This window comes from Bos mutus, chromosome 13 (assembly GCF_027580195.1).
Source record: "Bos mutus isolate GX-2022 chromosome 13, NWIPB_WYAK_1.1, whole genome shotgun sequence".
Taxonomy (NCBI): domain Eukaryota; kingdom Metazoa; phylum Chordata; class Mammalia; order Artiodactyla; family Bovidae; genus Bos; species Bos mutus.
In genome coordinates this window covers 78,422,436-78,449,506 of record NC_091629.1, presented here as the reverse complement: position 1 = coordinate 78,449,506, position 27,071 = coordinate 78,422,436, and the positions used below count along the sequence as shown (strand labels likewise).

The 27,071-nt window shown below is 41.1% G+C and overlaps 1 protein-coding gene across 3 annotated transcripts in view; it reads left to right on the top strand.

Annotated features, from left to right (window-relative positions):
• Positions 1–15,214, top strand: part of SNAP25 (synaptosome associated protein 25) — an 83,586-nt gene extending 68,372 nt beyond the window's left edge. For all 3 annotated transcript variants that reach the window (XM_005886900.2, XM_070382142.1, XM_070382141.1), the window contains 4 exons: positions 2,006–2,123; positions 5,997–6,122; positions 8,490–8,634; positions 13,932–15,214. In XM_005886900.2, the coding sequence (XP_005886962.1) occupies positions 2,006–2,123; positions 5,997–6,122; positions 8,490–8,634; positions 13,932–14,000 (458 nt within the window). In that variant the 3' untranslated portion in view covers positions 14,001–15,214. The remainder of the gene's footprint in view (positions 1–2,005; positions 2,124–5,996; positions 6,123–8,489; positions 8,635–13,931) is intronic.
• The last annotated feature ends 11,857 nt before the right edge of the window (positions 15,215–27,071 follow it).

The following is a 27,071-nucleotide window of genomic DNA, read 5'->3' as shown; positions in this document are numbered from 1 at the left end:
AAAAGACCCCGATGCTGGGAAAGATTGAAGGCAGGAGGAAAAGGGGACAACAGAGGATGAGATGGTTGAATGGCATCACCGAATGTAAGGACATAAGTTTGAGTAAGCTCCGGAACCTGGTGATGAACAGGGAAGACTGGCATACTGCAGTCCATGGGGTCACAAAGAGTCAGACACCACTGAGTGGCTGAACTGAACTGAACCCAGATATGTGCTTCAATCCCACCTCAGATCAGCTCTCCAGGAAGCCCTTAGCAGTTCCTCAAATGGGGGTTGTCATCCCTATTCTGTCTGTTCTTAATGTGCTTCTTGTTTTGAAGATACTGGGCTCCACTTCCCCAAACCAATCTCTCATTTGATAGTTATTTTGATCTATAGACTAATTTATTGCATTCCTTAAGGAAACTGGAACGAAGTGTTTGGAAAAGTACTGAATTCTCTGGAATGTAAAGAGTTGTCAGCCATCCATTTTTTCAGCCCCTTCAAGAATTTTCTTAAAGATATGACTATACCTATATTTATTCAGCAAAGTTTTGCCAGCACTACACTGTTATTTCCTGTGGCTATCACATACTGGATAAACATTCTGTTTTCCCCTGTCTCTTGAAAAGCAGAGCAGAGACAGCAGATTTCTAATAAGCTGAATTCTGTTCCTTAGCCCCACAAAAGACAACACAATAGCTTCTTATTTTCCAAATGGACAAGCAGTCTCTCCAGTTTGGAATGACAATTTAATGTGAAATTGTTTTTAAGTAATTATTTATGCCCTTTTATACAGGAAAGTTTTTTTATACCAGTTTTATTCTAATCATGTCTTTCTTCCCAGAGGTATAGGCATGCATGCATGAAAATATAGTTGAAAAGAGGAATTGAAGTGTGAAGGTTTTGTAAATAGCCGGCCAGGACATCCCACTGCTGCCTTAATGGTCTTATGTGCTCAGTCGCTATGCCGTGTGTGACTCTTTGTGACCCCATGTACTATAGCCCACCAGGCTCCTCTGTCCATGGGATTTTTCAGGCAAGAATACTGGAGTGGGTTGCCATTTCCTTCTCCAGGGATCTTCCCGACCGAGAGATAGAACCCTCATCTCCTGCAACGGCAGGCAGATTCTTTGCCACTGAGCTACCTGAAAAGCTGAAAAGTCATAAAAGCTGTTTTAAAAATCACTTCATGGAACTTATAGTTTACTCAGTTTAATGACACCACTTTTGAAAAATTAATCAAGTTGATGAGTGTAACCCTGGCAACCTAGAAGTATGATTTGTTTTTATGGCCATCAGTCTATGTCTTAAGATACTGTCTAAGGTCAGCTTTCCTGGCAGTGATGACTTAGTACTGTTTCATGTTCCAATCCATTGCCTTTCTCCAGGAATTTAATGGTCCAGTACCTGTAATGTTGCTGTGCTGATATTGCTTTTCTTACAGCTTCTATGAATTGAATATTAAAAACCAAAAACTGCCTATGGCCTGCCTTTGGCTAGACAGCCATTCCTAGGGGGAAAAAAAGATATGGTACCTACTGCTAATTATCACTATAGTTGTTATTTTTCCCAAAGGAGAAAGTGGATTGTTTTCTATCCTTAGCTGGTTGGGGATGCTAAAAACCAAAAGAAAGAGGTGTTTTAAAGTTGAAGCAGACACTTTCTCTAGTACCATTGCATTTGAATGCCTAAAACATAAACTAACACCCTATTTTCTTTCTCTTGGGTTTCACTGGTGTCTGAGTAAGTGAATACACTGTGCTGTTTTCCTGGACATTCAGAATCAAGCAGGCTTACCTATCCCACCCCATCATGTCTGAACTGTAAACTATATGAGCATCACTTTTCATTTTCTTCCATCCCTGGCTGCATAGGGCATAGACAGCCGATTCTAGCAATGCATCTCCTCAGACAATGCATTGTAATAGCTCTCCCTCTTTTTCAAATTCCGTTTCATTTCTCATGTTCTGTTGAAAACCCCCAAAAAATTCATTCCACACTGTCATCCCTTTGTCCTAACCAGAACAACTCGATCGTGTTGAAGAAGGCATGAACCATATCAACCAAGACATGAAGGAAGCTGAGAAAAATTTAAAAGATTTAGGGAAATGCTGTGGCCTTTTCATATGTCCTTGTAACAAGTAGGTACTGGGTACCAGCTCTAATCTGTGGCGTCCAGTTTTCTTTCTTTCTTTTTTTTTTTTTTTAATGTCAAAGTGAATGTCTGAAGTTTTGTCTTTTTTTTCTTTGTCCTTTTCCATCCGCTTCATTCTGTGGGGATAAAATACTTGTGTTTAATCAGAACAACTGGAACGCATTGAGGAAGGGATGGACCAAATCAATAAGGACATGAAAGAAGCAGAAAAGAATTTGACGGATCTAGGAAAATTCTGCGGGCTTTGTGTGTGTCCCTGTAACAAGTAGGTGCTGCCTGCCTGCCTGAAGCTTTGATTTCCCAAGGCCCATCTCCAAGCCTTGACAAGCTCATTCCTGCTGGGTGCAAAGGCAGGATGAGTATGTGGCATGCAGAACAGATCAATACCGTCTCTAATGCATTCATCTCATAGCATAGATGATATTAGTGGGAGTAAACTGTTGATGCATTAAAAATCAGGCATACTACAGTGAAAGCTTCACTGTCAGCAACTTTTATTGATGAACGTTTCAACATTTTCCAGAAAGTGTACCTCAAGACAGAGACTAACCTCAAGAAAGAGGCACCACCCAGGGAATTTTATGTTCTCTAAATCCCAAAAACCAAAATTGCAGATTTAGAAAAGACTGGGGGTAAGTTTGGAAGTTGAGATACACATATGTATCAAGGTTTGATTTTTCAGAAGCAAAAGTAACAGGTAATTTGGCCCAAACAAGCATTCCATAAGTTAGAGAGTAAGACAGAGATTCACCCTTTCAACTGCCCACCAGTTACCAAATCTGGTCAGCGGTTAGAACATAGATGCCGCAGCTGCACCCAACGCAGAGGCAAAGAGTCCTTCAGCAAGAAGTGCTCACGCCTTAGCAAATTGGACCCATCCCTCTCCAATTCTTCCTTTTGGAAGATCTCCCGTACACTGGCCGAAATGTTGAAATGTGTAGATTTTGCATGCACAACATCACAAAACATTCAACTGTTAAGGTTCTGCAACGCTTTTTTGGAATGTAGCAGAAATGTGACATGTGGTTATAAAGGTTTGCAACAGAAGGAACCTGAAAATTAGTGTTCTGGAAGGTAGTCTTATTTGACTAGCAGTGGAAAAAAAAAAAAAAATGCATGAGCGGATTGTCCAACATGCATTTGGAAAATTAAACCCATTACCCGATTCCCCTCACCCCTCCTACTTCCCTTTGAACAGAAGCCTTTTTCTAAAAGCTCTCCTGATCCTAGCTTTTAGAATAGAAATCGATGTCATTTCTAGCTGATTATATGACCATTCACATCCTTTAAACTTTGAGGCTGATTTAAAATATCCCACTTCCTGTTTAGGAGGGGAGGGGCTCAATTTACAAATAAATTTAAGTGTTTTTTGTTTTTTGTTTTTTTTTTAAGAATGATCTACAGTAAAACCTGATTAACTGGAATCTAGCTAACTTGAACCTTCAAGTATATTTATATTTGTGTTCGTTTTGACTTTTAGCAAAAAGAGGCAAATAAACAAAGGGGAAAATCCCATCAGGGATTTAACAGCATTTCTCTTAAAGGTCAGTCTAGGCAGTTTGCATTCTCTCGCTCAGTCTTCATTCTGTAAGTTCCACATCCAAGCGGACCAAGCAATGAAAGCTGAGCTGCAGAGGAAAGGCAAACAGACATATCAAGAGAAACCAAAACCAAGGAATGCTTTGATCATGTTCCCTGCCCTAAGACTCTAAGGCAGGAAAGTGGCTCAAGAGTCTAACAGAGAGTCAGCCATCACTCTTGATACTAAATTTACCTCCATGGCCCACTGTGTTAGGAAAGTCCTATAATTCACCAAAATAGCATTCCAGTTAGTCAAGATTTAACTGTTCATCATTTTCAGTGGCCACTTGCCCCCAGGTGAGATGTCTACCTATTTTGTGATGAATTTCATAGATACATTTTCCCCATCCACCAACTGTGTGGACAAAGGGTGGAGGCAGGCCCCCCTCCCTCCCTGTGACAGATTCTAATGCTCAGATGAAATCACGACCCCTGGGAATTCCACGTACTAGTTGGCACTAATTCCTTATTACACAAGAGACCCTAACTGAGCTTCAAAGCTTGACTGAAGTGTTCCCTATTGTGTGTAAATAATGCTTTAAAAACCATGTGTCACAGCACAGTGGCTGGTGGCGCCCTGCACTCTCTGGGGGCTTCGCCCTGTCTCGGCATGTTTCGAGGGACTATGGTAGATGTCCCGCAGTTATGTGAGTCTATGTGCAGCATTGTGGGTGCAGTGATTTGCCTTCGTTCAGAAACGCAAACTTTCCCACTCCCTTGACTGCCAAAGATGGTACACGAGACATTTTACATAGCAGAAAGCATCACAAGGTCCATATAACTTCTGTTAATATAAGGAGGGAGGGGATGGGGATTTGGAAAATAACAAAAACAAAGCCATACTCTAAACTCTATTAAATTCATTTTTGGATCCTGTCCCACTAAGTGGCCCTGGCTCTTTAGAGCAGTGAATTCTGACTGCTTGAAGGCTATGGCATTATACATTAGATGTGGGAGTTGCTGAATTTCCATCTGTACAATTTTCCAATTTGTCTCTGGGGTTTCTTGGTCCCTAATCTTCAAATATTAGTCTTAGTGCCAGTTTTAATAGATGGCTATGGTCCTCCAGGAAAAAAAAAAGGTTAAATTCTGGTGTCGTATAATAGAGAATAGAAAATGTGAAAACAGGACCAAAAGAAGTTCTGTTCTTGGACTAAAAAGCGTGTGGCTTCTACTATGCAAAGAACATAAAAACATCTTTGATTGCTCAGTTACAACACACCCACCAAAATATGCTGCACACGTGTCTATTGGGCACAATAGGTATGCCTGGATTTTAAGTCTCTCTCCAAGGCAGCTCAGGAAAATACGGCCCACAGAGACCACACCAGTTCCATACCACTTTCCCCTACCACATCCCAGGATAGTTTGAAGTAGGCAGCTATAACCACTCCCGTCCTGTCCCTCAGTCCAACAAAGAAGCTATTGAACCTGCGTTTCAAATCCTCATGAAGGCTATTACTGTCCTGCTACTGCCTTTTTTGAGAATGGTCAACTTCTGGAGTAGTTTGGCTTAAATGAGAATGCTTCACTTTCTACTCATGCCTGTAGCTGGTGCATGAAGAAGATGTAGAGGGATTTCCCTTTTTGGTGCTAGATGGCTTGTTCTCTCTTCTATTTTCCTGCATTCATTTCACTATGCCTCTTTTACTTTTTGTCTCTGTGGACAAAGGTTTGTACATCGACTCTGGATGTATGGTGACTGTTTGGAAGTACCGATATATTATCTAATTCAAATCACTCTAGAGGCAACTCAAAGACCATCACCCTTGGCCAACCACCAATCCTGTATGTTCTCCATGCAGAGTGAGAATGCTTGGTTCTGCACATGCATTGGGGGAAAACAATTAAAACGGGAATCTTTGCATGATGGTGTGTAAAAACTTGGTCCAGGATGTTTTTCTTGATGACAGTGTGTTGCTGCGGTGTGATAGACACACTCTACTTGGCAGTCTTGTTTTGTGTCTGTCTGCCAGTATGTTTTTTTCTGTGTTTTGTGTCTCCAAATATAACCATGTCATTGAAATAGAACTGAATGTCCTCCAACTACGTTAATCCTTGTCTTAAATCCAACTAAACTAACTAAAATGAAATCCTTAGTAGCTGAGGCTTGGTGGTGGCCAACTGTTTGGGTCTGGATTATGATATATCGGTATTCTCTAATGCCTCGAATTAAAACTCATTCGCTTGGTTCGGTTCTGAGCTTGAAGAGGTAATGATTGTTGTGAGCTTGATGCGCCGCCCCTTTTGCTCGTCACTCACCCTCTTTTTTGCATAGGCTTAAATCAAGTGATGCTTACAAAAAAGCCTGGGGCAATAATCAGGATGGAGTTGTGGCCAGCCAGCCTGCTCGCGTGGTTGACGAACGGGAGCAGATGGCCATCAGTGGTGGCTTCATCCGCAGGTGAGCCTTGTGCAGCTGGCACTATAGCAGTTGCCTACTTTTGAGTGACAAACCACTCCAACTTGAGTGGTTTTAAAACAACACTGGGAAGTTCCCTGGCAGTCCAATGGTTAGGACTCGGTGCTTTCACCATCATGCTCTGGGTTCAATCCCTGCTCAGAGAACTAAGAGCCCACAAGTCGAGTGGTGCCACCAAAAAAAAAAAAAAAAAACACCATTTTTTTTTTTTAACTTCTGAATCTCTGTGTTGACTGAGCAGGTCTTCTGAGAGCATCTCCTGGGCTTGCTCATTACATGCAAGTGGGTGCAAGATGATCTAAGACAGCAGTGCTTCCTTGTCTGGTGACTGGCTGGGGCCGTGGGTATGAGGCGTCCCTTCTCTTCTATGCGACCTCTCCCCAGGCAAGCCCATGGTTCTTGTGTGGTGGTGACAGCACCAAAGGGTAGGCTCCCACGTGCAAGCACTTGTCAAGCCTTTGCCCACATTTCACTGGACAAAGCCAGCCACATGACCACATCCAGCATCAGTGTGCAGTAAACAATGTTTCACTCCATGACTTTGATTGGACAGAATTTATGAGATTATGTACAGAGATGTGGGCAGGGTCGATAATAAGGAATGGTGAAACATCTATGAACTAGCAATGGCAGGAAGGATACTAAAGGGACAGGAGAGAACTGTCACCGGAGCCCAACAGTAATTATGGCTGTGGGCAGAGGTTGAGATGCCTGGGCTTACTCCATACTGACTGTATCAGAATCAGAATCTCTAGAAGTGAAATCCAGGTGTCAGTAGTTTTTAGAGCCCCTCAGATTTTAATATGAATAGAAGGCTGAGAACTACGGAACCAGAAGTAAGTCGTAGCTGCTGACGATCATTTATGTAAACTTCTTTTCTACATACGAAACCTGGGAAGTTCCCCTTTAACTTTATCTGGCCTAGATTGCTTTAAAAACCCTAGAGGAGCAGTCTACATTGGGATTTACCATGAGGGATGGGTTTTAACCCCTGTGAGCAAATTTTAGCCCATCGCCATCTGTAGGAGGAAAAACCCAGATATTCTGAAATAAGTATCTACCATTTACAATAAAGTTAGTGTGGTATGTGCCCATGTCCATTAGCTGAGTCAAAAGCAGGTGCCAAGAATGAGAGAGAGTGCAAAAGGTTTATTAGAGAGCAACATTGGGGAGGGAAAGGGGGGAAGTAAGACTGGGAAAGAGCTGTCAGACCATCAGGCAGAGCTGGCAAGCAATCTACCAACTCATTGGGAACTCCACAGCAAAGTTGCTCATTGGAGGAATTCCACGGTAGGTAGAAATGACTAAGTCTTTGTAAAAAGTCTTGCTTCGTCATTGCCTGGGGCCACCTTGAGAACAAGACCTCAGCTCAAAGCAGACCTAAAGGAATGAACAATGAGAAGCTGTCAGCTAATCACACTCCTTACAACTGGGCGATAAGTTCTTTCTTTTTTAAAACAATGAGTTCTTTCTTAAAGACAGTTTGAGCAGTGCATGGATCCATACAGTGCAGGGGGTGAACTGTGGCTATATAGTAGCTATTAATAAAAATGATATGTAAATAAATTGCAATTAGAAGTTTTTTAAGGAAAAAAAAAAAGTGCCTTCTTAACTTTCAAGCTGAGTTATGAAAAAATGGGAACTCCCTTTGGGGAAGGCCTTTTGAGAGCCAATTCCTTCCTCCCTACGTAGGCTGAAACAATATTTTATCACAGTTTTCTTCCTTGAAATCACCTACTCACAATGTCACAAAAACCACATAGCATTGAAACCTGAGCAAGTAAAAATCGTCTTGAAAAAGTAGTTCCCTTTGGAGTTCTTGGGAGCAAATAGGATTAAGGGGCAGACTGTTATTCTCATTACTCTTCCCATTAATGTTTGTCCCAAATGGAGAAGTAGATGAGTGGAGAAACTCTCTCACTTAGTACAATAGCTTTTCTTATAAATTTGAGTCTTGGAGATTTTGATTGACATTTCACAAAGAAAAATACAGTTTCTAACTGGTTCCACCTTCATTCTCTAACCTGGAATCCTCCCAACTAAAATGATTTTAGCCTCAAAACATGAAAATTGGGATAGTCATAAAGGGAGGAAATGAGGTGTTGGTAGAATTGAGAGAAGTGATATATTAATCTGCTTAATATGCCGTCTTTAAAAGTAGAAATTTAAGTGTTCAATAATGCATTTACAAATTATTTTCCTATCTACACAAGCTAAAATGTTCTCATATTGAACAGAGATTTAAAAAGGATCAGATTGATACCTGGAGATCAATAGATTTTCCCTAAGCTTTGGGTCCTGGGCATTTGAGTTTTTCTTACCTTCTAAAACCTCTTCTTTGATGCCCAGGGTAACAAATGATGCCCGAGAAAATGAAATGGATGAAAACCTGGAGCAGGTGAGCGGCATCATTGGAAACCTCCGTCATATGGCCCTGGATATGGGCAATGAGATTGATACACAGAACCGCCAGATCGACAGGATCATGGAGAAGGTGAGCACGGGGCAGTCAGCAGGTTTCTGTTGCTTATCACCTTCTCTGAAATAACCACCAAGGAAGCGTGAATGGCTTAACAAGACCCTCAAACCGTGACTTTGGATTCAGGCCCTGGTAGATAGACATCTTCCCCTTAATTTTCCGAGACAGAAATACAGCAACAGATAAATAAATAATAAGGTAGAATTTAATCTAGCAGATATTCCTCAGGGCCACCTTTACTATAGGCATTGTGCTAGGCATCAAAGGACATATTAAGATGAGAAAGACACCATCTCCACTGCCAAGAAACTCATAGCCTATGGGAGGCAGTGAGCATCCAGAGGAAAATAATTTGTCAAGAAAGTTGCACATCAGATGCTAAGTCAGGTTAGATGGGGAAAGATTTCAAGGGTCAGGGGATGGGAAAATCTCACCCAAAAAGATGAATTTAAATTGAGTCTTGAAGGTTGGTTAAGAGCTTGTCAGAGATGATGTAGGAATAGAATCAGGAAATGGAGGGAAGAACAGTTATTTTAGGTTTGCCAGAAGATGAATACGAGCTTTGATTCTCTAAGTGCGGAAGCTCAAATGATAGTTCAAAAAGGCCCAGATTCCATTTCCAGTTCAAAAGTGCACATGTCCAGATCTCGAAGTAGGCAACATAATCTAATGAAATTGAGTTCATATAAGGACACCAGATGTCACACTAAGACTGAGCCGCCTAGTGTCAGAAAGAGTAGAGACAGTCAAGTGGAAAAAGATAGGGTTGGGGGCTTCAGATTAGGAAGGAACAGAAAGAAGCACTGGAAAGCTTTTATAAAAAGATTTGGGGCACCCACACCTGATATTCTACACTATGCAAATCTGATACAGTCTCTGTCTTTGTGTTCCATCCCCTCCCTAATCAGTAGACTCCTAAATATTATTTATATTCTCAAGATATCCAAGTGCCAACAGGGAGAAATAGGCAAATTATGAGTTTAATGGTAACTGTGCATCTATAATCAATTCTACTTAGCTAATCTTGTATGATGTGAGTTTATTCCTTGGAAGATATTGAAGTTTTGAGCCTGAAACCCTGAGTTTCTTTTCAACAACTCATTCCACTTTGGTTGGGGGTCGAAGGGCAGTTTTTGTGCTCTCTTGAATCGTAAGACTAAATACTCTGTTTCTTGGGATCTGAGCATCCTCCACTGACTTAAGAAAGGAATGAGTAGACTTAAAGGGAGCGTTTTGCCCTATTGTGTTCTATGCACTTTATAAAGATATTTGACTGCATAATATTTTGCCTAATCAATATTGAGCTACACAAATGTCAGTGTAGTTGACAAAATACCTGTGCTTTGCTTACTTCACAAGTCATGCTTATTGTTGGTAAGAGCCTTTGATGTGCTAAAGCTTTTAAGCTGTGTAAATCAATAGATTTTTAGAACAATATTGAGAGTTTCAAAAAGCCCTGGAGCCAACAGAAATGGATCTAACCCATTATGGCCCAGAAAAATGAACTAAGAAATAATTGCTGAACCACCTTCCAATAGGAAAATGATTCGGGGGAAAAAAAAAAAAGGAAAAGTAGCCATTTTTCTATCCAAGGACCCAATTGACTCACAGATGTAGGGAGATAAAATATCTCTAACTCAATTAGAGTCCTAGAGAGAGAACTTCTACTAAGAAAGAGGGGTCAAGTCTTTATTGACAGAGCTGGGCTTTAAGCAAGCAGTTTTCCTGGAAAGGCAGGTGGCATCTTAATCTACCACTTCACATCTCTAGGTCTATTCTTTAGGGGAAAGTTTTCATTCTGGGCCCAGTTTACTGCAAGAACTAAGACTTGTGCAGCTATAGGGTTTCATCAAAAGTCAGGCAAGTGGATAGGAAATAGCCATTATAGTTTATCTCATCCTTGGATAACGAATTGCTTAAGAAGTGGGGCAGGGGTCTAGTTCCCTTCTAATAACTAGCCTTTTTTTCCTCAAAATAAAAATGTGGATATGATTGAGATAAAACCCATTTCAATTCAGCATTGCCCCAAATGATACATGTTACATGATTATTAGTAGACTTCCACCTTCTTTTGCAAATTCTTACTTCTGATCATAGAAAATGGGTGTGCAAAGATCTGCATATCCAGGATTAAAATCATACTGTAGGACTAAAGAGAATCTTCTATTTCTCCCATATTCTCTCATGACCCAAACAACAACCCTCACCCAACCCCACCAATCATGATCCTTTCTCATCACTTCAATTAGTAGTGAAGTTTTGGGAATCCAAAATAATGCAGTCTTCAGTACATTCCTATGGACTGTCAAGAAATTACTTTGTCCATTTGAAAACCTTGTTTTCTGATTTAGGGTATTTATAAATAGGCAGTCTTCTAAGGCTGGAATTGTATGATTCTTTTAGAAATCTATTAAAATGGGGCAAGTTTCTGTCAGGTCTTTATGGGAACTGTTGCTAAGGAAACAATAATGTTCAAACTTGGATTTAAAATTGTCAGTGCAAGATGCAATGCACACATCGCATCTTTACTGTTAAATACAGTAAAGTTGAAGATTGAGCATTGCTCACAGTCTCCCATCAGTATGGAAGCATGGCGTTTGAAAACTAAGATCTTGAGTTCCAGCAAGGCTTTCCTGCTCACCAGCTTCACGACCTGGTTCCTCATCTGATACTGGAGTGGGTTGCTATTTCCTTCTCCAGGGGAAAGATAATAAGAGAACAGTTCAAATCTGGGATCAGAACAGCCTGTCATGTAAGATACAGATATCCTCTTCCAGAAGTCAGAGCTGTGCCCGAAAAGCTACTTGCCATGGTCTGGAGTTAAGATTTCCAGAGTGTTCAGAAGCGTGGGCTAAACAGCCCCTTCTACCTCTTCCGCTGGTTTTTTGGATCAGGTTTTCTCACAAAGGCAAATCATGTCATGTATCTTGAGTGTATTAGCAAGTTTAGGATTCTCTAAATAGAAATGTGAAAACAGAGATGGGATATATTGTATAAATATGTCCTACAAGATATAAATAGAGTAAACACAGATGCATTCTCCAAATACCAGGAAGACAAGTGAAAGAAGATTATCTCAGGATTTTTTTCCTAAAAGCACATATGTTATATAATATAATAAAGATTTGGCTCCTGTGGTGTCAGATATTGTATAGGCTGGAATTTTGATATGCTTCGGAAAGAACTGAGGTGGACATCACAGATGCTCATTGACGATACGTCTGTTCTAGCTCCTCCCAGATTCTTTGAGTGTATCCAAAGAGTAGCCTTATGCTCTACTTCAAAACATTCTCTTGTACCATCACATGAAGCCTCACCAGTGCCTTCATAATGCAAGAAATCCTAGAATGTTTGCCTTCAGAAATGCTATCTGTTTTTAAATGTATGTTTTTTCCTTATTTGGTGCCCAGTCGTGTCCGACTCTTTGCGACCCTGTGGACTGTAGCCCACCAGGCTCCTCTGTCCATGGGATTCTCCAGGCAAGAATACTGGAGTGGGTTGCCATTTCCTTCTCCAGGGGATCTTCCCAACCCAGGGATCGAACCCAGGTCTCCCGCATTGCAGGCAGACGCTTTAACCTGTGAGCCACCAGGGAAGCCTTTTCCTTATTTGAGCAGTTCTCAAAGTTAAGTCTGGAAAAATAATCAGCATAATCCAATCTTAAGGAACATTTCACATTGATCTGAGCTTCTGATTTTCCTTTGGATCAAAGTGTTACTATTTCTGATAGGACTTGTAGCTAACGAGGGAATACTAAAGCGTTCGGGAATACTAAAGCGTTCAGGAAAACTGGAGAGAAATACCCATTTTCCAAATTGCAAGCCTAAAGGTCAAAACTATGAGTCTAAAGATACAAACAATCAAGGAAAATTAGTGTTCTGCCTTAACTGTTTTGAAGTCAACTCTTAACTATCCAAACAGATGGTAAGGAACCATTGCCAGATAATTCAAAGCTATGAACAGCTGAGAAATATTTTTCTTTCACTTGGCAAATTTCTATTTGAATAGTGGTAACTCTAGCGTCCTGGGAATTCACAACTAAACTGGATAAAGAAGACACAACTTGGTGGAGATTACAAAGCACCAGGCACAGTTGTTGATGTGAAAGCAGTAATCAGCGAATAAGTACTGTTGCTATAAACCAGTCCAGTTTCCCTGCCCTGCCTCTCAGTTTCCTGGCCCCTTCCCAGGCTGGAGAGAGACAGACCACATTACCAACCACAATAGAGCAGAAACAACAGCCACAAAGGAACGTTTGTCTTCCCTTCTGCTTGCTGACTCGTATGTTCTTCGGTAATGTTAGGAATAGTTCATTTTCCGGAGTTTAACAGTATATCCAGGTAGTAGTCCTAGGTTTCATGATGCATGTAGAGCAAAAGAGAACTCAAGCAGTGAGGCAGTCAGTCAAAATACAAAATGATAGTAAGTGTGTCTCTGTTAAAACAAGCCAGTTATCAAGCTGACAGGAGTAAGTCTTCAGAAATGGAACTAAAAAATATTAAATATTGCAAAAGCAAACCACGTTTTCACCCAACAGCAGTAGTTGTAAGATAAGATATATTGAGCGCTTCATTTCTGCAAAACATTATTCTAAGACCATTATGTGTAGCAACTCATTTCATCCTCATAGCAAACCTAAGTAGTAAGATGACTAACAGTGATTATAGTGTGGACTCTGACTCCGGACCTTCTGACTCTGGTTTCCCCATTTATTAGCGCTGTGACGTTAGACAAATTGCCTAAATCCTCTCTGCTTAGTTTCCTCAGTTGGAAATAGGAGCTAACAACAGTATATCCCTCAGTGTTGATATCAATCTTGATGTTGTCCCAGTTGAGTGAGCAGGACCAAGTAGTGGTACTGTGCTCGCCAGCAGTGTTCTTTACTGCCCCCAGCTTACCGTGCAGAAAGCTGAGGCCCCAAAATGTTAAGTAATCTGCCCAAAGTGACACTGCTAGTAACTGTACAAATAGCAGGAATTCAACTCAATTTAACAGATGTGAATGTCTGCCATAGAAGTCGTTGGGTGTCGTTCCAGAAGAGAAAGATAAATGATATGTCTCTGTCCTCCAAAGAACACTCTGTGGTAGGGAAAACAGTCTTGAGAACTAAGTCATGAGATCAAACTTCTGTGATCATGCTCAAGTCCAGCCAGTGGTTCTGGGAACACAAAAGAAGGGATGGTTCATTCTGATGAAAAGGAAAGTTTCAAAATGCCTTCACCCAATAGGAGGCATTTGAACTGGACTCTGAAGGGGTCCAATAGAATTTTAATGGATAAACTGAATTTTGTTTTTCTTTCCCCTTTTTCTAGGCTGATTCCAACAAAACCAGAATTGATGAGGCCAACCAACGTGCAACAAAGATGCTGGGGAGTGGTTAAATGGCCCGTCTGTGTCTTCTTCCAAATGCTGTTGGGCAAGATAGCACCTTCATGCTTTCTCATGGTATTACCTAGTAGGTCTGCACACATGCACACATCAACCTGCCCCCATTGTGAATGTTGTTTTGTGTCATCCATCAGCCCAACGATACTACGTGTCTTCTGTTTTTTCTGGGTCTCTTTTTTTCCAAAGGCTATATATAGTGGTCATTTGGTGGCTCTAACTTTTTATGTAAGATGTCTTGGGTTTCATTTTACCTTTTCTCTTTTCAATGGTGTTTGCTGAATGATAACAAATTAGGAATGCTCAATGTGCTGTTGATTCTTTCAGTACACAGTATTGTTCTTGTAAAACTGTGACATTCCACAGAGCTACTGCCACGGTCCTTTCTTTGGGTGTCAGGCTCTGAAACTCAAAATTTGCTGTCTTTGGTTCCTCATGGCTGTCATCTGTCTTTATGATTTCATGATTAGACAACGTGGAATTACATAACAGGCATTGCACTCAAAGTGATGTGATTTATGCATTTATGCATGAGAACTAAATAGATTTTTAGATTCCTACTTAAACAAAATCTTTCCATGACAGTAGCATACTGATGAGAAAACACACATACAACAACAGCAGCAACAGCAAAACAACAACAAAGCATGCTCAGTATTGAGACACTGTCAAGATTAAGTTATACCAGCAAAACTGCAGTAGTGTCACTTCTTTCTGTCAATATTTAAACTTATCAATCATAATCATCCTTTTTTAAAAAAAATAATTTTGAAAAAAGATGGGTTTGACATACTCACCATTCAATCATTTCCAGCAAAATATACGTTTGACTGAAATTATGTCCAATGGATGTAATATAGAGTTTGTTTGCTGCTTTTGGAGACTGTGTTTTGGAGAAAGCGACCTTGCTGTGAAACAGTGTGGAGATGTAAATTTTATAAGGCTGACTCTTACTAATCACTATTTCCCCTGTGGTTTGTTATCAGTACAATTCTCTGTTGCTTAATCTAGAGCTATGCACACCAAATTGCTGAGATATTTAGTAGCTGATAAAGAAACCTTTAAAAAAAATAATGTAAATGAATGAAATATAGATAAACTATGAGATAAATATCATTACGGCATGTAATATTAAATTCCTCCTGTCTCCTCTGTCAGTTTGTGATGTGATTGACATTTTGTAGCTAGTTTAAAATTATTAAAAATTATAGACCCCAGATGTCTGCTTTAATTTCTTCATGGACCCTGTCTGAGTTTGTACTCACATGAGAAGAAGAAATCTGGCTACAGTCCCATCACTCCTAAGAAGTCTGTTCTGTGTGCTAAGGACACCGTATGGGAAAAGCAAAGGTGTCCCTTCTACACATGATCCATTGGCATTGAAACGTGGCATGATTTTTATAATCGGTTTCACAAATTCTTATGTAGAGATCAGTGTTGGCCATGGGGGGAATGTAATTCAACCAGAAGGCACAGAAGAAAAAAAAAAATCCATAGGAAAAATCGGTAGTACTCAGACTTGGCTGTACATGGATTAAGGTATATTAGGTGTCAATCAACTCTCATCTTCCTTCTCTCCAGTATCACCCCACCAAACTGAGCCCACCATGACCACCACCACTGCTGCCTCCACTTTATTTAACAGCTTTATTGACATATCATAACATTCACCCATTTAAAACGTATAATCCAGTGTGAAAGTGAAAGTGCTAGTTGCTCAGTCGTGTCCAACTCTTTGCCACCCCATGGACTGCAGCCTGCCAGGCTCCTCCATCCATGGGATTCTCCAGACAAGAATACTGGGGTAGTTTGCCATTTCCTTCTCCAGGGGATCTCCCCAATCTAGGGATCAAACTTGGATTTCCCACATTGCAGACAGATTCTTTACCATCTGATCCATCAGGGAAGCCAATATATTCAATATTTGTGTTATCCAATAGTTTCTAGTATATTCACAGTTGTGCAATCTAATTTTAGAATATTTTTATCATCCCCCAAAGAAACTCCATACCTATCAGTAGTCATTCCCATTCCACTTCCCTCAGCCATAGGCAACCACTGATTTAAGTTTTGTCTATAGATTTGCCTATTCTGAACATTTCCTATAAATGGAATGGTACAATATGTGGTCCTTTGTGACTAGCTTCTTTTATTCAGCATCATGTTTTCAAGATTTCATCCATAATGTAGCATGTATCAGAGTTTTTCTTTTTATGGCCAAATAACATCTATTGTATGGAAAACATTTTGTTTATCCTTTCATCCATTGCTGGACGTTTGCAGTATTTTTACCTTTGGACTCTTATCAGTTATGAGGCTCTGAACATTCACACACAGGTTTTTGTGCAGACGTGTGTTTTCAATTCTTTTGATGTCACCACTTTCACCCCCATTACTGTCTCTGCCACCGTAACCTCCATCATAACCTGTACCCTTCCAGCTCCTCCACCACCACTGCTTTGACTACCACCACCTTGACCTTGCCACTACCTCTACCGCCTCTGAATCATCCTAACTAGCACCTCCTTTATCACTGCTCCATCCCCAGTCATCACCACCACCCCATCACCACTGCTGCTGCTGCCCTTGCCTCCCCCTCCACCGCGTCACCAGTGCCATCATTATCTCCTCACTCCTGCCACCTCTGCTGCTTCCCTCTCCTACCCCGCAGAGGCAATGCAGGTGAATTCGTCCTGATCACCTTGGCTCACTGCCAGGTCATTTTACCAGTAGTTCCAGAGGTTTGGTGAGAGCTGTTAAGAAATGAAACCAGTGATGACAAACTCATCATCTTCAGCAAATGTTTGCAGTTCTTTAGCTTCTCCCCAAGTTTTAGAACAAGTTCTAGAGATACCCAGATGCTCAGGAAGTTATTCTAAGGACCAACTTTAGCAACACATTTATGCCTTAAAATTAGGTAGTAGAGAGGATGCTCAAAGATGGGGAAAATAAACATACTATGTATGTCAAAGCAACTAAGGGGTTGATCTATGGGCTGTGTTAGAAAATTCTTTTCCCAGCTCCATCTGTTCTTAGTGAAGTGAGTGTGTTTCCACATTGTTTGAATAATTAAAACCCCATACTGGATATATGAAAAGTAGGACATGGGCATCCTGCTTTAAGGTCCAACACATAATTCATTCTGAAGCATATTTCCTTGGATAATTGAGCTTGTCTAGCCTCAGCTCTAATGCAGTCCATTCCTTTTGGCTAAAGGAAGACATATTCTCCAGGGATGAATCAGATCTGGGTAATGCACCAACTCAGGAAGTACACTAGAAATACAATTATTGGGGCAAGGCAGAATACTGCAAGGCCTAAATCTTCTACAAAAACACTAGAAGGTGGTCCTGGGTCCTAGTGACAGAGCCTTTTCCTCTTGTCTGCCTCTCGTTTCTCCTGGTTCTCCTCCTTCCACACCCTCTCCTGGCCTCTGTTCTGACCACCTCGCCCCAAGCTTTGTGGCACTCATTTGTCAGCCCATTGACAACTGCACTAAAAACTGAGAAAAAGGGAAGAAAATTCATACTTTTGATCATCTAATACAAGCCAGGTGCTGTGCAAAGTGCCTCATTTATGATGACTCATTAAATTCTTAAAAATTCTCTAACCTTGACACTATTAGCCCCATTTTGCAGAATAAATTAATAGATTACCTGAACCAGATTTATCTTATTAAAGCTAGTAAGTGATACTGGCATGATTTGAGCCGGATGTATGCCTCCAAAGCTGTAGACAGACCTAGAAGATAACCCTTCCCAAGTGGCTCAGTGGTAAAGAATCCATCTACCAATGCAAGAATCATTGGACGCTTGGGTTCTATTGGTGGCTCGTGAAGATCCCCTGCAGGAGGGCATGGCAACACACTCCAGTATTCTTGCCTGGAGAATCCTGTGGACAGAGGAGCCTGGCAGGCTACAGTCCAAAGGGTCCCACAGAGTTGGACACAACTGAAGCGATTGAGTACACATGCACACACATTCAAGCTGGAGGGTTTATCTGCTCAGATAAGTCAACCACTAAATATGAAGTATATCTGACGGTAAGTGTGCCAGAGAAATGTAAAACACTGAAGGAGATAAAGAGTGTAGGAGGTGGGAGAGAAGATGCTATTTTTAAAAAGAATGATGACTATACTCAACTGCAGGTAGGCTGGGTGAACTGGCAGCTGTCTGCTGAGGCTCCTCCCCTTTTCTCTCTGTGGTTTCTCATTCTCCAAATCAATCAGGATTTGCTTTCCTGGCAAAGTCAGATAAGTCCAAGAAACAGAGTTCAGTTCAGTCACTCAGTCCTGTCCAATCCTTTGCGGCCCCATGTATTGCACCATGCCTGGCCTCCCTATCCATCACCAACTCCCAGAGTTTACTCAGATTCATGTCCATTGAGTCAGTGATGCCATCCAACCATCTCATCCTCTGTTGTCCCCTTATCCTGCCTTCAGGGTCTTTTTCCAATGAGTCAGTTCTTCACACAGGTGGCCAAAGTATTGGAGCTTCAGCATCAGTCCTTCCAATGAATATTCAGGACTGATTTCCTTTCAGTTCAGTTCAGTCACTCAGTCGTATCTGACTCTTTGTGACCCCATGAATCCCAGCATGCCAGGCTTCCCTGTCCATCACCAACTCCCGGAGTTCACTCAGACTCACGTCCATCGAGTCAGTGATGCCATCAAGCCATCTCATCCTGTCGTTCCCTTCTCCTCCTGCCCCCAATCCCTCCCAGCATCAGAGTCTTTTCCAATGAGTCAACTGTTCACATGAGGTGGCCAAAGTACTGGAGTTTCAGCTTCAGCATCATTCCCTCCAAAGAAATCCCAGGGCTGATCTCCTTCAGAATGGACTGGTTGGATCTCCTTGCAGTCCAAGGGACTCTTAAGAGTCTTCTCCAACACCACAGTTCAAAAGCATCAATTCTTCAGCATTCAGCTTTCTTCACAGTCCAACTCTCACACCCATACATGACCACTGGAAAAACCATAGCCTCGACTAGACGAACCTTTGTTGGCAAAGTAATGTCTCTGCTTTTCAATATGCTATCTAGGTTGGTCATAACTTTTCTTCCAAGGAGTAAGCGTCTTTTGATTTCATGGCTGTAGTCACCATCTGCAGTGATTTTGGAGCCCCAAAAAATAAAGTCTGACACTGTTTCCACTGCTTCCCCATCTATTCGCCATGAAGTGGTGGGACCAGATGCCATGATCATCGTTTTCTGAATGTTGAGCTTTAAGCCAACTTTTTCACTCTCCACTGAAAGTGGAGCCTCTTTCATCAGGAGGCTTTTTAGTTTCTCTTCACTTTCTGCCATAAGGGTGGTGTCATCTGCATATCTGAGGTTATTGATATTTCTCCCAGCAATCTTGATTCCAGCTTGGGCTTCTTCCAGCCCAGTGTTTCTCATGATGTACTCTGCATATAAGTTAAATAAGCAGGGTGACAATATATAGCCTTAACGTACTCCTTTCCCAAATTGGAACCAGTCTGTTACTCCATGTCCAGTTCTAACTGTTGCTTCTTGACATGCATAGAGATTTCTCAGAAGACAGATCAGGTGATCTGGTGTTCCCATCTCTTGAAGAATTTTCCACAGTTTGTTGTGATCCACACAGTCAAAGGCTTTGGCATAGTCAATTAAGCAGAAGTAGATGTTTTTCTGGAACTGTCCTGCTTTTTGATGACCCAACGGATGTTGGCAATTTGATCTCTGGTTCCTCTGCCTTTTCTAAAACCAGCTTGAACATCTGGAAGTTCACGGTTCACATACTGTTGAAGCCTGGCTTGGAGAATTTTGAGCATTACTTTGCTGGTGTGTGAGATGAGAGCAATTGTGTGATAGTTTGAACACTCTTTGGCATTGCCTTTCTTTGGGATTGGAATGAAAACTGACCTTTTCCAGTCCTGTGGCCACTGCTGAGTTTTCCAAATTTGCTGGCATATTGAGTGCAGCACTTTCACAGCATCATCTTTCAGGATCTGAAATAGCTCAACTGGAATTTCATCACCTCCACTAGCTTTGTTCCTCATGATGCTTCCTAAGGCCCACTTGACTTTGCATTCTAGAATGTCTGGCTCCAGGTGAGTGATCACACCATCATGATTATCTGGGTTGTGAAGATCTTTTTTGTATAGTTCTGTGTATTCTTGCCCCCTCTTCTTAATGGCTTCTGCTTCTGTTAGGTCCATACCATTTCTGTCCTTTATTGTGCCCATCTTTACATGAAGAGTTCCCTAGGTTTCCCTAATTTTCTTGAAGAGATCTCTAGGCTTTCCCATTCTATTGTTTTCCTCTAAGAAAAAAGGCAGAAGCAGGCAAAATCTCTTGAGATCTAGGCTCATCGCTTCTACTACTTTCTATTAGCCAAAACAAGTGACAAGGCCAATTCAGATTCAAGAGACAGGGAAATACATTTCTTATTAGGAAAAGGTTAAAGTCACACTGCAAAGGGTGTGGATACAGAGAGGAGTGAACACAGCCATCTTGGCCATCTAGCTATGATGTGTATGGAATTTTCCTTTCCTCCTCTGCATCCTTATTCTCACAGAGAAACAAAAGTTCAGGGCAGACCCTCTGTGTAACTTAGAGTAGGTACATGCAGGTATTCCTCCCCTTTAGTGGTGGTAGTAGTGGTGTTAGTTGCTCAGTCATATCCGACTCTTTGTGACCCCATGGACTGTGGCCTGTCAGCGTTCTCTGTCCATGGGATTCTCCAGGCAAGAGTACTGAAGTGGGTTGCCATTCCCTTCTTCAAAGTATCTTCCTAACCCAGGGATCGAACCTGGGTCTCCTGCTTGCAGGTAGATTCTTTACTGTCTGAGCTACAGGGAAGTCCCATTCTTCCCCTTTAGTCATATTAAAAAATAATAATAATAATAACGGAGGACGCAGCATGCAGCTGCCCAAGGGAGGAATTGAGAACCCAGAGCAGAGTCCAGCACTGCTGACAGGATGTGGCAGCCAGTCGATAAGACTGACCTTAATCCCAAAATAATGAAACTAATCCCTCCTATTCAAAGCAATAGGGTTTCAGCACCGTCATTAACCCCTACACACCAGAACTGGAAAGAAAACACTTTAAAATGTTCAAAATAGAACTGGATCCTTGACCAGCACTTGGCAAATACCCTTATTCTAGAAACTTCTGTGGTTTTTCCCTGTCATCTTTTATTTGTTGCTATTTTGTGAGAATTTACACTGAAATTTCTCAAGAGAATGGTGCTTTCTTTAATTTTTCTTTCCTTCCAGTCTTTTCTGTACAAAAATATACTCTTCTCTTTACTAAGAGGATAAAAAAGACTGATTACTCAGGGATGAAAAAGAAATTATGTGTGTCAGAGACAGCTTAAGTACACACAAGATGTATCCTGGGTGTCTAGGGGAGTGGGGGTGTGGGAGGTGACTGCTGTCTTCCAAGGCACTGTCTTACTTCTTTAAGGGAACTGTGACAACCACCAGTTTAGGAAAGATGAGGCAAGTGCTAAGGGTGTGTGTTTTTAAACTTTCAGAGGCTGGGGGAAGAAAAAGCCCAAGAGCCCTAAACCCATATCTTCATTTGCTATTAAAGGCAAAACCCCCACCTAAACCAATGAGATTCTCCAGGAGGCTAAAGCTTTTATCTGTCTCCACTGATAATCCACTTTATTTTCCATACCTATCAATTTGACCACGGCAATGGCCCACTGGAATTCCCAGCCTCCAGAATTTCATTTCTGCACCTTAAATATGGAGAACTTGCTCAGCTCTGAGAACAATAAACAGTCAAGATATCCCTACCAACTATCTCAATATAATTATTATTCCAGAGCAGTTATTCAAACCAAGAAGAAACACGAAGTACCTTGGAAATGGTTTCCTCCAAACTCTAGGGGCTGAATCAGGGGCATTCCAGGCTGATTCCTCAGAAAACAAAGCTGAGATTGATGCATAAGTCTAAGTAGTTTATCTGGGAGTGTGATTTTAGAGAGCAGGAAAAAAGGATAGGACAGTGAATAGCAAAGGAAGGGAAGCAAATGCCAGAATGCATACCAATTAGCCAAGTACAGGCACCTGGATGTTTGATTTCCATGGGGAAGCTGAGCCCTATGAAATGCACACCAGGGCCATCTTCTTAGGGCAAGCAGGAGAGATTCACCCATCAGCTTTTATCTCCTTTTGGTCAAGGGTAGCCACAGGGCAGAGCATCAATTCCCTTGTACTTCTTAGTGATGCTCTTGAATGTCAAGAGGTTCTTTTTAAGGATGTCCCACACTAGAGGATCAAAGAATTCCAGGCAGAAGTGAGAGGTGGGGCTGAGGTGGGTACTGTCTGCCCTTGTGTGAAACTGGTTGAAACCTGCATGACATTGGTCACCACTTCTGTGGCTGTGGTGAGAGAATTGGAAGGTATGTTTAAGAAGCATCTGATGTGCTTTGCATACAGTTTTGTGGGTTGCATACTGCTCAGTCTTAGGAGTCATCACTCACATCATAGCAGCAGCTCCCTATTTCCCTGCTTTATAATTAGGATCTCAAGTGAGATTTTGTTTGAAAAAGCTTCCACTGCTTAAAAAAAAAATGTAAAAACAACATAAGATGAAGTATTTAAAGCTTCTGTTTTACTATAATTTGGAGGACCAACAGATATAGTTTGGAAGACCAAACTGAAGAATAGATTGAGGGGTTGGGAATCAAGTTCTAAATACCGGTGGTGGATCAAAGATTTTGGATAGCAGCAGAAAAGTGATAAAGAAGGCTTGGTTTTGAGTCCTGAAGACTCAGAGACAAAGGGTCAGGAAGCTTAGCATGAGGTGGGCGATAAGGAAAAGTGACATCACGGAAGATAGCATTGAGTGATTCTGGCAAAATGACAGCAGAGAAGAAATTGAGGGGGTGGGGGCAGAGAATGGTGTAACTAGTCAAAAGGGAATAAGAAAGAGATATGAAAGAGAACTTTTAGGCGATACTATTACCTGAAGGATTGGAGAACAGGGGCTGATTATAGACTCGGGTCCCTGTTGCCACTTCTCTTTCATCTTCTGAAAATAACCTGACCCGCAGTCCCTGGTCTTTCTCTACCTTTATGCTCACAGCCATTAAGGTGACCTTGAATATAAGCTTCTACACTGCAAAGCTGCTTTCATCCTCAGTCTCACCTATACTGCCGCAAAGTTCAGAGAAAAATTCATCTCTGACCCAAAACTTTACACTTCATTGTCTTGTGTTCTTACATATTTGCTCATGCCCTTCAAACTCATCTAAACTTTTGGCTGCTCCTCCTTTGTTCTTTCTCAGTCAGTCCAACTTCCTAATGTCACCAAGATGCTTGGTACACAATGCTCTCCACTCTTGTGTTAATATCTATAATTTCCTGCCCTTCAACCCTGAATAATAAACCCCAGACTCTGAATAATACAGTCCTCTGCCTGGCCTCTCTTGTATGAACTCCTTGGGAACACAGGGTAAAATCATACAAGTTCCTGGACGGGTGCCAGTGAAAACAAATGGTTCCGCTAGAACTCTCATGCGTATAGGTGGCAGTGTCAATTGGTACAACCACTCTAGAGAGCAGTTTGGTGGTATATTTGGTCCTCCATACCCAGGATTCTGCATTTGCAGATTCAACCAAACACAAATCTCTTGGTAAGGAGCTTGAGCACCCATAGATTTTGGTATCCAATGGGCCTGAAACAAATCTCCTGGGAATAAAGAGGAACCATATTTACAAAAACTAAACATAAGCAAACACTACAATTTAGCCATTCCATCTACAAAAGCTAAACACAAGCAAACCCAGGCAAACACTATGATTTAGTCATTCCATTCCTGGATATCTACCCATCAGATATGTACTGTACCTTCATTGATCAAAAACATGTACCAAGATATTCATAACCAAAGTATTCATTATAGACCCAAAGTGGGCTTTACCCAAATGCCCATCAACTGTAGAATGAAGAAATCTTTTATGGTTGTTTGCACATGGAATTCTTATAGCAATAGGAATGTACAAACTATTGATGTACAAACTATATATTGCTAAAGCAATATACATGGACCTTACTAATTCAATGCAGGATGAAAGAAGCCAAATATAAAGAACATTTTTACTTAAAAAATGTTGTTGAAGTATATTAGATTTACAAAGTTGTGTTAGTTTCAGGTGTTATTTTCAAATGTACTGCAAAGTGATTCATTTATAAGAATCACTATATATATTTATATATATTCATTTATATACATATGTGTATTTTCTCAGATTCTTCTTATTACAGGTTATCATAAGATAATCTATCTTGAATATAGCTCCTGTGCCATACTGTAGGTCTCTGCTGTTTCTTTTATATATAGCAGAATATATGTGTTAATCCCATATTCCTAATTTATCCCTCCTCTCACTTTCCCTTTGGTAACCATATGTTTGTTTTCTATCTGAAGAACACTTTATTTGAGTTTATGTACATAAATTTTAAAAACAACATCAACAAAAAATCAATCCACAGAGTTAGAATTTGGAATAGCAATTACCCTTGGGGTGAAGGGTTAAGAACTTAATCAGGACACAGGGAAGTTTCTGGGGCATTGATAATGTCCTGTTTCTTGATATCAATGCTGGTTACATGCGTGATTCAGTTTGCACAAATTCACTGAACTCTATATGATATGTGTGCAATTTTGGGGATGTATTTTATATACCTCAGCAAGAAGTCTCAAAACAACAAAATACAGTCTCCAAATACATCTGGCTCTTCCTTCAGCTGTAAGGGTCTTTTAAATATAAACAAACAAGTTCTGGCCTACCCTTTTCCTTTCCTTTCTACAAGCATGATTTTACCTTTTATTATAAGACAAAAACTGAAGTTTCAGAAGGAGCATAGTTATGAGCTCTGTGGAAGTTCCCCTTCTGTCTGTCTTTATATTCTTGTGTTAGCTAACTGCTTTTGCTCTCTCATAATGTTGCTGCAAGAAAAGGAAAGATACACCCAGCTAAAGGCAGAGTTCCAAAGAATAGCAATGAGAGATAAGAAAGCCTTCCTAAGTGAACAATGCAAAGAAATAGAGGGAAACAATAGAATGGGAAAGACTAGAGATTTCTTTAAGAAAATTAAAGATACCAAGGGATTATATGCAGAGTACATCATGAGAAATGCTGGGCTGGAAGAAGCCCAAGCTGGAATCAAGATTGCCGAGAGAAATATCAATGACCTCAGATATGCAGATGACACCACCCTTATGGCAGAAAGTGAAGAGGAACTAAAAAGCCTCTTGATGAAAGTGAAAGTGGAGAGTGAAAAAGTTGGCTTAAAGCTCAACATTCAGAAAACGAAGATCGTGACATCTGGTCCCATCACTTCATGGGAAATAGATGGGGAAACAGTGGAAACAGTGGCAGACTTTATTTTGGGGGGCTCCAAAATCACTGCAGATGGTGAGTGCAGCCATGAAATTAAAAGACGCTTACTCCTTGGAAGGAAAGTTATGACCAACCTAGATAGCATATTGAAAAGCAAAGACATTACTTTGCCAACAAAGGTCTGTGTAGTCAAGGCTATGGTTTTTCCTGTGGTCATGTATGGATGCAAGAGTTGGACTGTGAAGAAAGCTGAGTGCCGAAGAATTGATGCTTTTGAACTGTGGTGTTGGAGAAGACTCTTGAGAGTCCCTTGGACTGCAAAGAGATCCAACCAGTCCATTCTGAAGGAGATCAGCTTTGGGATTTCTTTGGAAGGAATGATGCTAAAGCTGAAACTCCAGTACTTTGGCCACCTTATGCATAGAGTTGACTCACTGGAAAAGACTCTGATGCCAGGAGGGATTGGGGTCAGGAGGAGAAGGGGACGACAAAGGATGAGATGGCTGGATGGCATCACCTACTCGATGGATGTGAGTCTGAGTGAACTCTGGGAGTTGGTGATGGACAGGGAGGCCTGACGTGCCTCATGGGGTCCAAAGAGTCAGACATGACTGAGTGACTGAACTGAACTGAAGGGACTATTTCATGCAAAGATGGGCACAATAAAGGACAGAAAAGGTAAGGACCTAATAGAAGCAGAAGATATTAAGAAGAAGTGGCAAGAATACACAGAAGAACTATACAAAAATGATCTTACTGACCTGGATAACCATGATGATGTGTGATCACTCAACTAGGGTCAGACATCCTGGAATGAGAAGTCAAGTGGGCTTTAGGAAGCATCACTATGAACAAAGCTAGTGGAGGTGATGAAATTCCAGTTGAGCTATTTCAAATCCTAAAAGATGATGCTGTGCTCAATATGCCATCAAATTTGGAAAACTCAGTAGTGGCCACAGGACTAGAAAAGATCAGTTTTCATTCCAAAGAAGGGCAGTGCCAAAGAATCTTCACATTACTGTACAATTGCACTCATTTCACATGCCAGCAAGGTAATGCTCAAAATCCTCCAAGCCAGGCTTCAACAGTACAAGAACTGAAAACTTACATGTTCAAGCTGGATTTAGAAAAGGCAGGGGAACCAGAGATCAAATTGCCAACATCCATTGGATCATAGAAAAGGCAAGAAAATCCCAGAAAAACACCTAATTCTGCTTCACTGACTATGCTAAAGCCTTAGACTGTGTGGATCACAGCAAACCGTGGAAAATTCTTCAAGAGATGGGAATACCAGACCACCTGATCTGCCTCCTGAGAAATCTGTGTGCAGGTCAAGAAACAATAGTTAGAAACAGACATAGAACAATGGACTGGTTCAAAATTGGAAAAGGAGTACATCAAGGCTGTATATTGTCACCATACTTATTTAACTCATGTGCAGAGTACATCATGTGAAATGTTGGGCTGGATGAAGCACAAGCTGGAATAAAGATTGCCGGGAGAAATATCAATAACCTCAGATATGCAGATGACACCACCCTTATGGCAGAAAGTGAAGAGGAATTAAAGAGGCTCTCAATGAAGGTGAGTTGGACACAACTGAAGTGACTTAGCAGCAGCAGCAATGAAGGTGAAAGGGGAGAGTGAAAAAGCTGGCATCAAACTCAACATTCAAACAACTAAGATCTTATCATCCAGTCCCATCACTTCATGGCAAATAGATGGGAAAACAATGAGAACTGTGA